This window comes from Montipora capricornis, chromosome 14 (genome assembly GCF_036669925.1).
Source record: "Montipora capricornis isolate CH-2021 chromosome 14, ASM3666992v2, whole genome shotgun sequence".
In the NCBI taxonomy this organism is placed as follows: domain Eukaryota; kingdom Metazoa; phylum Cnidaria; class Anthozoa; order Scleractinia; family Acroporidae; genus Montipora; species Montipora capricornis.
The window spans coordinates 1,337,501-1,350,967 of record NC_090896.1 but is presented as its reverse complement, the minus strand read 5'-3'; the positions used below and the strand labels follow the sequence as shown (position 1 = coordinate 1,350,967).

At 38.5% G+C, this 13,467-nt stretch overlaps 2 protein-coding genes across 2 annotated transcripts in view; one reads left to right on the top strand and one right to left on the bottom strand.

Moving 5' to 3' along the window:
- Window positions 1-1,568: 1,568 nt before the first annotated feature.
- Window positions 1,569-2,912, top strand: LOC138032882 (tropomyosin-like). The gene has a single exon (XM_068880587.1). The coding sequence runs from the start codon at window positions 1,687-1,689 to the stop codon at window positions 2,437-2,439; it is 753 nt and encodes a 250-aa protein (XP_068736688.1). The 5' UTR covers window positions 1,569-1,686; the 3' UTR covers window positions 2,440-2,912.
- A 1,763-nt stretch (window positions 2,913-4,675) lies between these two features.
- The window catches only part of LOC138033821 (chromatin accessibility complex protein 1-like), an 8,946-nt gene continuing 154 nt past the window's right edge, over window positions 4,676-13,467 (bottom strand). The window contains exons 1-4 of the mRNA XM_068881678.1: window positions 13,464-13,467; window positions 10,770-10,848; window positions 9,975-10,016; window positions 4,676-5,578 (exon numbers count right to left, since the gene is read on the bottom strand). The exon at window positions 13,464-13,467 is cut by the window's right edge and continues 154 nt beyond it. Of these exons, the coding sequence (XP_068737779.1) occupies window positions 5,472-5,578; window positions 9,975-10,016; window positions 10,770-10,848; window positions 13,464-13,467 (232 nt within the window). The 3' untranslated portion in view covers window positions 4,676-5,471. The remainder of the gene's footprint in view (window positions 5,579-9,974; window positions 10,017-10,769; window positions 10,849-13,463) is intronic.

Genomic DNA, 13,467 nt, shown 5'->3' with positions numbered 1-13,467 from the left:
CTGTTTCCACTGGACATTTAAGACAGCAACTGAGTAGCCTGCGAAATACAGATACCCTTTGTCGGTCCCAGGAAAAAGATGCCAAGCAGAGCCACACACATCCCCCCGAGGGTCTTACATGGTCTGACTAGTACTGGTGGTGGTAAGGGGTTTTTTTCGTGGATGGGTGACTTTGTCTTAGAATTGTTGGATGCACAACTGTCTCAAAGGCGATCGCCGTTAGAACTCCTCGGCCAAGGGGAAGTCAGTCGAGGGATTTACACTGGATAAATACCTCCTACCAGGGATTTATCAGATAAAGCCCGCCGCATAAATAGCCCTGCTCTTCACTGCTACCCCTACCTCCGAGTCAAGCACTCACTTGAATGTTCAACGGGTCTGTTCGGTTGTTGAATCACGAATGAAAATGTGCGAATTTTGAAATATCTAGCATTGCACGAAGCTGCAGGCAAGTATTTTGAGGCCATGGATTACGAAAGGCGGCAACATTTTCAAACCGGTTGAAGCCGGTTAGCAAGACGGGCCAAACCACAAACAACCAGCCGCTGACCGGTTGGCTCCGAAGGTGGAGCATGGGGCTACCATGCGAGACTCCTTCCGGACCAACAATTAGGGTCTTTAAATAACTGAGGAGAGAAAGTGATGTCTGTTATCACATTTTCAACTTGTTAGACTTCCATGTCTTCAACGCAGACAACGACTGAATGCGGCGGAAGCCCCCTCACGAAGTTAACTCTGTGAGACGTAAAAAGAATCCGCACATTATCCCAAAGGAGTAGGATGCAAAGTTTCCGGCTGTGGCATAGCCTCATGTAGTCTCCTCCTCAGCCGTTATTAGGGTTGTCACGCAACGCTCCTCCCTACTATTAAACTAAGTGGGGAGGAGCGTTGCGTGACGACCCTGATAACGAATGCGAAGGAGACCAAGCCTCATAAGGCCGGCTTGAAAATAATGTATCAGAAAGGCTTGCAAACGGGGTATAAGGAAATGTGGGCAAAACAGCTACAAAATCAAGGGGAGTTTAACCAGTAGCCTACGCAACAGCAATTATTCTAAAAATTCCGCATTCCAAAGGAATCTATCAACAAATACTACATTAAAACAGGTTAGAACAGTTCAAGTTGACACATTTAATAAAGAAAGAGAGGAGTTTTTCACTCTCTTACTAAAAAAACACCAAGTAAACTCGATGGAAGTAGCAAGAGAATTCCAGTTGTTCTTTCAATTTATAAAGAAAATACAATAATAAAATAAACGTTATTTTGAGAGATTTGCTTTCAGTTTACCATCAAACAATTACATTTGACAGCCTAGACAACTTCAGCAAGATACTGTTATTTGCTAATCTGGTTTTTTTCTAAGCTACATTTCAAGGATTTCAAGGGTCATTCTTTGACAAATAACTTTCAATGTTGAGTTTTAGAGTCAAAAGTGAATTTTTGGAGACGGTTACCGGAAGCAGCAGACAAATCTCTCGAACAGATTTTCTTTTAGTGAAATATGATTGCATTTGTCGTGTCAATCGATGTGATTGGTTCATGGCACTGATTGTGCAGAGTGCTTTTAATTCCGTAAATCGTAAGGTTCAGTGACAGTTCATCGAAATCACAAGCGTGACACAACAAAAGTTCCGGTAAATATCTGGTTACGAGAAATCCCTTCTCAAAGCAAAGATATACTTTCAAATGGCTTGTACGGCTCGTGGAGACCCTCGAGAGAGCGTCGTTTCGGGAATGAACGTCGTACGTGGAAAAATGAAAGTTATTATGGAAAGCACAAGGGCGGAACAAGCCCGAGAGAAGAGAGCCAAGGATGCATTAGCTGAGATGCTTTCGAGAGAACAAAGAGCACTCGCGAAGAAACGAACACTTCTGGACTTGATCGCAAATGCTGAAAAGGACATGGAAAAAGTCGAGATTCAAGAAGGTATTTGCAAAGAAAGATTGTACTTTGCGGACCAGAGAAACGAACAAAACGCTTACATGAAAGATTTTCTCGAGAAGAACAAAATTGATGTTGGTTCATTGGAGCTAACATTGGAAAGATACCAAGAGAAAACTAAATCCAAGATCGAGGCCATTGCAAAGATGCGGATAGTTGTTGAGACGAAAGAGAAGGAAATTCATGCGAGTGAAAAACGCGAAATGATGGCTAAAGATCGTATAGCAATGATTGAGGAAAAGCTAAGAGTAATCGAGAGAGCGGGTAATAAATTTACAAAGAACTATACACCGCTGACAGAAACCGAGTATTTAGAGAAATTAGACGAAGTCAAAGAGAAGATTGCAAAGGAGGTACAGAGACGAAAAAAGGCGGAAAAGACAGCGGATACGTTAGAGAAGGACATTGTGGAGTTAGAAAAAGACATCACAATCACAAAGAAGCGAAATGCAGAGTTGAAACAGACCACAAATGAACTGAAAGGTTCTCGTGTGTGACCGCTGGAGTGGGACTGTGTTGATGTTTCAAAATGGCACTGATGTGCATTGTAAAAGGATTAAGCAGCAGTTTTTATGATGTTTTCAGCTAATTTGGTCTCAAAGAAGCTAAAACTTTAGTTCTAAACGTGAACAGGGAGGCAATATTTAATCGACCGGAACAGTTGAAATGAAATATTTGCAAAACACCCTTTACTAAATGTTAAAGGTCAGCCTTCAAGCTTTAGTGCAATAATTATAAAGATCTTAGCGGAAAAGGCAATTTATCTCTTTTGCTTTGAAAACAAAAGGTGGTTTAACTCTGGCGGTTTTGTTTAACGGACACTTAGACATTCAATTGCCGGAGGGATGTGATGCAAGTCTGTATCACGCAATAAAAGTCTTTTGCTGCAGCGTGACTTTTGTTACTTTACAAGTGGATTACAAACTGTATTGAGCTAAGTTGGAGAGCTAATAAAATACTGACAACTTAATGTGCATTTTGTTTCACTCTGAGGTCAATTTTTTGACCAATTTCCACTCAAGATAACAAAAGATAATCAGGGGCACCCAACGAGGGTGTTCCGCAGTGGAAGTTAAGGTGACTGGCAAGTTATTAATTTTCATGCTCATTTCGCTGGGAAACTTCTTAATTTTTAGCATGTCAATTCGTGCTGGCTGGATGAGAACGGAAAATGGGGGAGACTGGACAGGCTTACCGCTGGTTTTTAACTTATCGCATGTCGAGAAAAAAAAAACAGTTTTGACCAGTTTGGCGAACGATTTATATTCATGAGGTTCTTTGCTGTCTGGGAGTTTACCTCACTAGACTCACTGTCTACAAGATTGTAGCTGGGAACTGGAATTTTGCTCATAATCATCCTGGGAGTGCAGATCACCTTTTTTCCCAGCAAGATTAAAAAAATATATATCCAAAAATTGTTTTATTAGGCGGTTTTCTTGTCGGACAGTGTAAAACGCAGACTGCAGACTGCAGACCGGGGCTAAAATGCAGACTGAGGTTATAATCAATTTAACTGTTAAAAAAGCCCAAACCCATTAGAAATGCTAACAGTTAAGCCTAAATATTGTTTTAGGCCTTATTAGGCCTACGGTTAGCATTTCTAAGGGGTTTGGGCTTTTTCAACAGTTACGGTATAACCTCAGTCTGCATTTTACCCCTGGTCTGCAGTCTGCGTTTTACACTGACCGGTTTTCTTGTACGTTTTTTTACCTATTACTATGCATTTTGGAAATAATTGTCGTTGGGCACCCCTGGATAATTTGTTTTTTGAAAGGATCCGGGCTTTGATATCAATCTTGACTGTTTTTAGCCGGACCACACTACAACTTCTGTCCTTTCCTGCTCAAAAGACGCTTTATAAAAATCCAAGGCTCAATTCGACGCCATGTATGAGACGCAAAAAACGAACAGATCTTTTGCGTCGATAGACAACTTTTGTAATGTGCTTTCTTACGAAACGACTTAACTGAAATCAAGAGAGGTGTAAAGTAAATGATTTTGCTGATTTTACCCAGGGTCATAAAAACAACACTTAACAACTTTTCGACGATGCTTTTGATAATGAACGTTTTCAATTGCTTTCAGATACACAATTTAAAGGGATTTTGGCAATTTTACGAGCCGAATGGTAACAACCAACCTTATCCACTAGAAGCAGACAATTTTGTAACCTGATTGAGATAGTACTTCTGGATTCAACACCAATGTAATTATAACAAAAAGTATTAAATTACTGAATTACACAGTGATACGAAATCTTTTTGTTACGCACAGCAAGACCTTTTATCGGATGTTGATAAGAAAAGATGAGCAGCAGACAAATCTGTGTACAAGAATGACGCAATAGTTAGCTGCTTCCCCGCCAAATAGAGCATTCTCATCTGTTGTCTCTTAAAAAGAATGCAAGGAGGTAAAGACAAAAATCTTCGAGTCAAAATAGCAAGAGAAAAGCGGTCCAGAAAGTTTCCATTTGTCGAGTTCCACGATTTGGGAGACATAAGTTAAATGCTGCTCACAAGAAGTAGTTAAGACCGAACTTTAATTCAACGTGCATGTTTCCTCACAGAAATATTTGAAAATAGCGTAACACTTTAATGTTGGGAGAAGAATTGAAGCTGTAGTGAGAGCACTTGCTTTCCACCAATTGCAAGGGCAATCAAATGTAAGTCCCCTCCCAGACGTTTTTCGACAGGGTTTTCCTTTGTTCGCATCTCATAAAAATACCAACAAAGATTTGACCCGCCTTAATTTGATTTAATTCAAAGTTTTCTCAATAAGTAAAGCACTTGTACTTTGCTCTATAAGCTTGAAACTTTATTTAAGTTAAGTTATTATTTTTTTTCGATGGGATGGGAACGGGTGAAATGAAACGGTGGGGGAAAGTTGGGAAGGAATATTGTTCTTTCGGGGGGAGGGGGACGTGGGGGCGGGGTGGAGCCACTCCTGACCTTACGAAACGAGGACGACGACGGCTACGAGGTCTTCATTTAAAAATACGAGTTCGCGTTATTCATATCACTATAAAACTATTTCATGTCGTTTCGCGTTAAAAATGTGTCGTAACTGTCGACGAATTTAACTGGTATGAGTGGGCTGGAAGCGTAGAGAAAGAGAACTGAAAATTCCTCGTCATGTGGTAACGTCCTCCACAGAACCTTGAATTTGGTCATTTCACGCCGTCATTTACGAGATGAAATGCCGTCGGCGTCGTCGTTTCGTAAGCTCCCTAATATTGAAATATAATTTTAATTGTGCAGTGGAAAGTTTGTGAGAAAGGGAATTGCTCTTATCAAGAACAAAACGTTAATATTGACAGAAGTCAAGACTTACGATATCATTTTGTTCTCCGTTAATCGTTTACCGTATGCAGTTTGTTCCCATGAAAACTGAATTAAAAAAATAATATTGTGACAACTATGCTGTGTACAGGTGGATTTTGCATGGTTGCGCAGGGACTCTTAAAGGATCATGGAAGGATTTCTAAAAAAAAATCGCGAGTCAGTATTTCTAAAAGTTAATTCCTTATTTCTCACTCTGAGTCAGAGCTAACAGTGTTTACTTCAATAGAAGACTTCCTCGACTTCTTCTTCATAGCTTCCATGAAATCTTTGGCCAAAACTTTGTGAGGTACGATGTCTGATAAAAAACGACAAAAGACAATATAAGTGAGAACTCTTGTTTTGGATACTGCAGTGCTAAACACAAGTCAGAATGAATCCTGCTGGCATGATGCGAAGTGTGAGACTATCGGCATCTTTTAGAGCGAGTTACAATCGAGTGTCGTAAAACCAAACTGAACCAAAGTAATTACTTTGGCCAATCAAAAAGGACGGAGACAATCCGGTAAACCAATCAAAACTCGAAGTAATTACACGTAGCCGACACAAAGCGCGGGAAAATGTGCACGCACAAGCCACGATTGGTTTTGGTTCACTTCTGATTGGTTGAAAAAATGGCGCGAGAACTTTGAACCAATCACTAAGTGAAGTAGAGCTGTTTCCAATTGAGTGTCGAAAGTAATTAGATAATTACTTTGGTTTATGATTACTTCACTCAATGATTGGTTCAAAGTTCTCGCGCCATTTTTTCAACCAATCAGAAGTGAAATCAAAACCAATCGTGGCTCGCGTGTGCACATTTTCCCGCGCTTTGTGTCGGCTATGTGTAATTACTTCGAGTTTTGATTGGTTTGCCGGATTGTCTCTGTCATTTTTGATTGGCCAAAATAATTACTTTGGTTTTCGTTTTACCATACTCAATTGAAACTCACTGTAATGCAAAACAAAAGCGATTCGCTAATTACTTTCGACACTCAATTGAAAACCGCTCTATAAGGGACTCGAGGATACTCGGAAAAAATCGTAAGCGCTCCTTTTGGAGGTGAACCTACGACCTTTCAATTACTTGTTCGGATGCTCTACCACTAACCTATTGTTGACGCATCGACCTGTGATATTCGGCTACAAACTGGCAACATTGAATGGGGGAGGGGGGGATTTGATGATTTTTTCAGGGGTTCAAATCGTCCTGTTATTTTATGCAGACACAATGTGCCAACTCATTATGACGATGATTGTAAGTTCAGGAGTCAATATTGTTTTGCTTTACTAATTGCCCGAATAGTGCATTCGCACAATCCTGGGCAAAAGTCTTGGGCCACTTGACCTAAAAATGAACACTTCTCAAGACCATCTATCTGGGAGATCATTCAGAAAAGCTACAGTTTGTTTCAACATTGCTTTGGGGGAGGGGGGAGGGGGGCAAGGAAAGTAGTTGGTAGTTCGTATTATAAGTTTTTACAAAAAAAATAAAGCACATACTTCTTACGAACGCTTTTTTGGAGCATGTAAAGCAAATAGAATAGAATTGAAAGATGTCCCAACAACTTTTGACCAGGATTGTACAATATTAATTATTGTAGTTAAGCAGATGGTAAAATGTTAACTCCAGTACATGTAAATGAATGAAGAAACGTATCAGTATTTCTTTTCATTGACGGTGATTCAGAGATGCTGGGGGAGAAAATCAGAGTGTTCCTTTGCAGGAAAGAAACCTACGACTTTCTGATTACTGCTTCACATTCCTCTACCACTGAGCTGTAGGAGACCTGTGGGAGCTACCCCATTTAACTACAATCTCCGACAAAAGTATTGAGAAGCTTTCACATTTCATTCATACTTAAATGCATCACCAAGTTAACAACTCGTTTTAACACCCCTTCCTGACCCCTAATACACCTTATTCCAAAATGGCTGCCATTTAAATATTCTTTTGTTTTTATTCAAATTAGCCCTTGATGCCTTGTTCTTAAGCTTAAAATTCAAAAGAATATTTTATCTTCAACGAGGCAACAAGGGCCAATTTGTATGCACATAAATCAGCGGCCATTTTGGAATAAGGTGTATACCCTGCGAGAAAAATTGGGAAGGGGAAGGAGACTGCCAGCTGCCTCAACATTTTGTAGTGAGCATGCGTTAAAATTCAAATGTATTCAGGGGTAAGTCACGCTTGACCAATGTTAACTTCAAAACCACAAAACAAAAACAAACAGTCAGGATATTTTCTGACAATTCAGGCAAACAGATGACATCCTTGGAAACTTAAGATAGTTCACACTTTTAAAGTGCTACTACGACCGAAAAAATCAATTTTAATTTTCCTTTGGATTTTGAAACTATGTTACCTAAACAGTAAGTGACCTACGTTTCAAGCCTTCATTTAAAAAAAGATACCTGTTAATTTTAACTGGAATTTTCCTATTTAATGGTCTGCCATTACTTACTTTAAAATCTTGAGAGAGCTCGGTCAAGGAGAAAAATAATAATGCAATGCGTGTGTAGGCGGCTGAATTAATATGCAACATGGGAGTTTTGGGCTTTCAGACTTTTAAACTTGTGTTTTGCGTATATAATAAGATGCGTTTACACTCTGAAATTTTAAGCTAGTGAGTCAATGATGTCACTTTTTCTACTTCCAGTCCTCTGAGGTCCAATCAGTAAGCTTTGAATGTGAGTAATGGCTGACCATGAAATCCAAAACTTACACTCAAAGTGAACAGACTTTGGGTAAAAATCAAAGCTCAAAATTTTGCAAGTCAAGTATAGAGCAATCACACTTTCAAAATCTGACGAAAAAAAGAATTCGGAAGTAATTTTTTGATCATAATGGGACTTTACAAATTGCCATTTCATTTTTAACTAGTTTCTGTAAATGACATGTATACAAAGGAAATACTAATGGGAATTTTGACAGTTAAAAATTGCCACGCTGTTGTAAATTTTAAAAATGTTGATGAAGCGTGCAGATTGATCATGCACCAAAATTAAAAAAGCAGGTTTGACAAATCAAAACTGGACTGACTCATTTATTTCTTTGGATGAGTGGTAAATCAAAGAAAGTCGAGGTGGCTGGCAGAGTCTCCTTCCTCTTCCTGATTTTTCTTGGAAGATCAAAGGTGACTCTGCTAGCAGGGTAGACCCCTGCATGCCCCCATCAATGTTGGTTGTTAGTTGTGTCTGCGGAGTTTGAGCTCTACAACATTACTCAGGGGTGGGGGGGGGGGGGTTTGTTGATGAAGAGGGAATTTGTTGTGATATGAAAGAATTGGTGTTTACTAACGAAAATGTGAAGTGTCTCAAGACATTTTGCTGCAGATTGGAGGTTCATGTGACGATGTTTCAGCCTCACTGCCAAGACTGAAATTGTCTGAATAGCGCGTTCTCACAATTACAGAAAAGGAGATGGGTGCAGCAAGTAGTTGCTACAACTACTAACCATTGCCATGACTGGACTTAACACCAAAAATTAAGGCTGACTAATATTGGCAATGATGATGGCGAAGGAGATGATGATGACTATGACGGCGATGATTATGGTCGTGGTGTTGGTAGTGATTAGGAAATCTGTGTAAATAATAATAATAATAATAATAATAATAATTAATTATTATTAATAATAATTATTGTTAATAAATATAATAATTAATAATAATAATAATGATAATAATAATAATAATAATAATTATTATTATTATTATTATTATTAAATATAATTATTAATAATAATAATGATAATAATAATAACTTCTTACTAACCGAGCACGAGGGCCGTACTGGGGAATATTGGCCCAAGGTTGTGGGCCAATATTCCCCAGTACGGCTCGAGCTAGCTCGTTTAGAAAGTAGTTTATTATATGGCTTTTAAATTACCTTTTGCTTTGTTTTTGCAAGCCCGTAATCGGCCCGTGGGCATTACGGGAGAATAATACCCTACAATTCAGTCATAATTAGCCAATCAGAGCATGCATTATATGGGCTACAAACACAAGCCATATAATAATAATTATTATTATTAGTGACCTTTAAATTTAATTACAAGATTCTGTTGTGAGCATACGCACTTAGGAAAACTGGAACTGACAAGTCAGTTCAAGTCAGTTAGGGGAGCAGGGAAGGCGCTGTGGTGAGAGCACTCGCCTCCCACCAACGTGACCCAGGTTCGCTTCCCGGACCAGATGACATAAGTGGGTTGAGTTTGTGTTGGTTCTCTACTCTGCTTCGAGGGTTTTTCTCCGGGTCCTCCAGTTTTCACCCCTTAGCAAAAACCAGCATACAGCTGATTCCAGGTGGCTGTAAACTGAGCTCCAAGTTCACACATGGACTGTATAGTGGTAGCGAAAGGTGCTATAGTATGCTCTCAGTTCGACTTTCTTGAGCTGTGTCATTGCTGCACTTGCAACTGCGATTAGCGTGACAATTATTATTATTATTATTATTATTATTATTATTATTACTAGCTATATGAGGATGCTAACAGCAATGATCATGATACTGATGGTAGCTATGCCATTATGATGGTGTCAGATCCAAATGTCAATGGAATTACCAGTGATGACAATGATGATGATGACAACCGTGTGCTGATGATAGTGGTATCCATGGTGCCACAATCACAAAGATGAAGATAACCAGGGCTGTTCTTTTCATTAATTGAATAGACAGAAAGGCGAAAAAAAAGATGATTAAATATTTACCTGCTAAAAACTGTAAGGCTTCCTCATCTTCAACAACTTTGGCTAAGTGTAAAACAAACAAAACACTTGAAAACATTTCTGATAAAAAAGCTGTTACCTTTACTTAATTTCTTAAACATGACAGGTTACGACAAGGAAAGCTCTTCTTACAAGATTAGGAAAAGGTTAAAAAAATTTAAAAAGAGGAACAATAATATTATTAGTTTCCTGTGTGTACAATATTATATGGGTCAGGAAACAATAGTTATTATTAATAATATTATTCCAAAGGCTCTAAAACTTGGCACTGTCTGAACACAAGAAAAGCAACTAATGCCTCCAATACTGATAAAGAGATGTGTCGTCATGATTGTAATGATTCTGTTATCAATAATGTTTGTGCCTGTGTCATTTGTAAAGTGATTTTTCTCCATTGGATAAGCTAAAAGGCACTGTCTCTTTGGAAAAGAAATATTTCAAAACAAACATAATCTGATGAAAATTCCCAACTGGCTGAAAGCAACCCATTGGCTATATACAACGTGTGATGGAGCTGAATTTGCGACCACAGAAGAACAATCCAGCCATTGTTCTGGGAGAGGATAGAACCATTAGTGGAACTGCATGCAGATCCAACTCCTAAACCACTGGAGCATTTTGTCCCTAGACTTAAGCTCTTCCCAAAGCAAGAAAAATAAGTTTTATCTTTTTGTTTAGAATTTTCCATCTTAGTCACCTCTGATAAACTATTATCACTGACCAGTGAACAGCTTTAGAACCAATGACACCTCAACGCATACAAGAAGCAATACTTACAAAGTCCTTTGTATGTAAGATGCTTTGAGTCATTTTCTTGTTTATGAGCAGTAACTGCTAAATAGTCTATAAACAATTCCTGCAATGAATGAATAAAGAAAACACGTATTTCGCTTGAGTCCCTTGAGAGCAGAGTAGGCAGTTCAATGGTCGTTAAAGTAAATAAACCTTTGCATGATTCACAGGTAGCTCAATACAGTTTCCTCAAGAAAGACACCGAAGGATTGATATTTGCTGCTCAGGAACAAGCCCTGTGCACGAATGTGTTTAGAGCTAAGACAGACCATCAGGGTGCAAATGACCAATGTAGGATTTGCCAATAACATCTGGAAACTGTGATGCATACTGTGAGTGGGTGCCTAAAACTGGGATCATCCCTGTAGTGGGCATGTGTATCAACTGGGATCAGAGCTGTGTGTGAGGTGCCTTTATCTTCAGGTCTTTATTAACCCATTGACTCCTGGGGGTTCCCTACTGATGAGTACAATCGTCTGGCCAGTTTGGGTGCCAAAGGGTTAATGAGGACATTAGTGAGTTTTTGATATCCAAAGATAAAATTACATATCTTATAAAGCTATTAACTAAGTAAAAATTGTTTTAAAAGCTCTAATGGTTTATATCATATCTATTTACACATTCCATTAAAACCTATAATTTGCCAGTTTTCACTGTCACACCATCATCAAAACCATGCAACAAATAAGGTCAAGAATCAAAGAGATACAAGAAGATGAACATTGAAACAGTCTTGCAAAGGTTTGCATCTGTGCGATGTTTTGCACGGGAGATATTCAAAGAATAGGCCTTATTCACTATAGCCACCATGTTGGTTTTCAAATTGTCATGCAAATTAGCCATGTGTTATGCTGGGAGGCAAACATTGGAAAAAAGGCAAATATTGCGGAAAATCGGCTCGTCGTAATATTGAAAATGACATTGCTAAAAGTACATTTTAGAATTTAGAATTACCGGTAAGTACCTTTTATAATAATTTTATATCTTTGATTGCCTTTGACATTTTGACTTTCTACTTCGTTATCTCCTCATTTTTCACTAACATTCAATGAACGTGAAACAAATCATCTGTATGGCTAAGATGTTCGTTATAACCTCTTGAACTTGTGTTGTTTGCCCCCTCAGATGTGAGTAGCTAATTTGCATGATAATAGCAAATCCAACATGGCGGCCATCGTGAATAAGGTCTATTGTTTTACTAAAGTTTATAAGGTTTTGTATGGAGATACCGGTACCATTTTTGTGTCCCTCTGAGGGACACAAATATGGTTACAAATATGTTATCGGCCACCACTAAGCAAAAGCTTAGGAATTCAAGCTAGCTTTATCACGGGACAAAAAAAGATTTACCCATATCTGGCAGTATAGTTTATCAGTAGGTGTGATTTTAAGTGCCTTGAAAAGTTTCCATATAATATTTAATCTTTATGAAACATTCTTATGCAAAAGCTTGTGCATAATCAAACTTTGTTTGGCAATTTAACTTTCCAATGTCGTATTCACCAAACAAGATGTTGGAGAAAATGTTTGACCCTTTGGTCTTAGCATTCCTGCCAACCCTCTCGGTTTTCCCAGGAGTCTCAAATCTATCGGTCTTCTGTTTAGAGCACCAAATCTCCCGGGAAACACCCATCGTGGCCTTTTTCAAATGTTTTTCATTAATTTTGTTATCTTGGAAATTTTGAAATGGAAAGTGCATCATGGGTAATCAGGGCAAAATGGAGAGAAATTCAAAGGTTTGCAAGGAAGTTCAAAATGATGAAAAGTATTCACGATATGATATTTTGGGTTTTTTATTTTCCAAAACAGAAGATATGTGCTTAAAGGTGCGGCAGAATAAATTTGGAGAGAATCGCTCTTGTAGAAATTGTTTTGTTAAAAAGAGGTTCTGCCATACATTTCCTGTAATTCCAAGGGCACAAAATTACAGAGAACGTAAGGAGACAAAAAGAGCAATATTTAGGAATTCCAAAGAACAGATACCAAGTCTAGTTCACCTCAGTTGTGAACATGAACTTATTTGTTTGGTTTATGAAGGCGAAAGTCTATAAAGTAGAGTCATGTATAGTATAATTCACTTTGAATTTCCACACAAACCTTTGAATTTCCCGCCATGTTGCCCTGATTACCCATGATGCAATCAAGAGCATGAACTCGTCTATTGATAATTATCGATTACTCACAACGAAATCTTTTATCGATTGTTATCGAATATTATCGATTATAGAATGTTATCGATTATCGACATTATCGATTAACTACCCAGGGTCAGAAATCAACCCATGAAATTGCACAATACAAGGTAGAAAGTTGGCGTGGTTATGGCAACAATAGCAAATACGATCGGTAAATGCTGTTCTAACCGAGAGACTTTGGGAACATTCGGAAGGCCTTCGGGTGATTTTCGGCGAGTATTCAGACATACACGAAAATATCATTCTTGCAATGTAAAGATTTCTTGACGTCTCCAGATTTTTGTATTCTGTGGCCGGGTTGGCAGGTATGCTTTAGTAACACTTGTAAGCGCTTGAAGTCGAGCAAAAACAGAATGACACAACTTTAAGTGACGTGTAATCATTGATGCACGGTGCAAATTCGATTGTTTTCAAGGTTACACTTAAGCTTAATTATCATCGAAGGAAAGCACTGAATTGAAAGTCACCCTTCAAATCAACTTACCGTA

Excerpts from the sequence above, each read along its gene's own strand:
- LOC138032882 (XM_068880587.1), top strand. The coding sequence starts at position 1,687 with ATGGCTTGTACGGCTCGTGGAGACCCTCGAGAGAGCGTCGTTTCGGGA.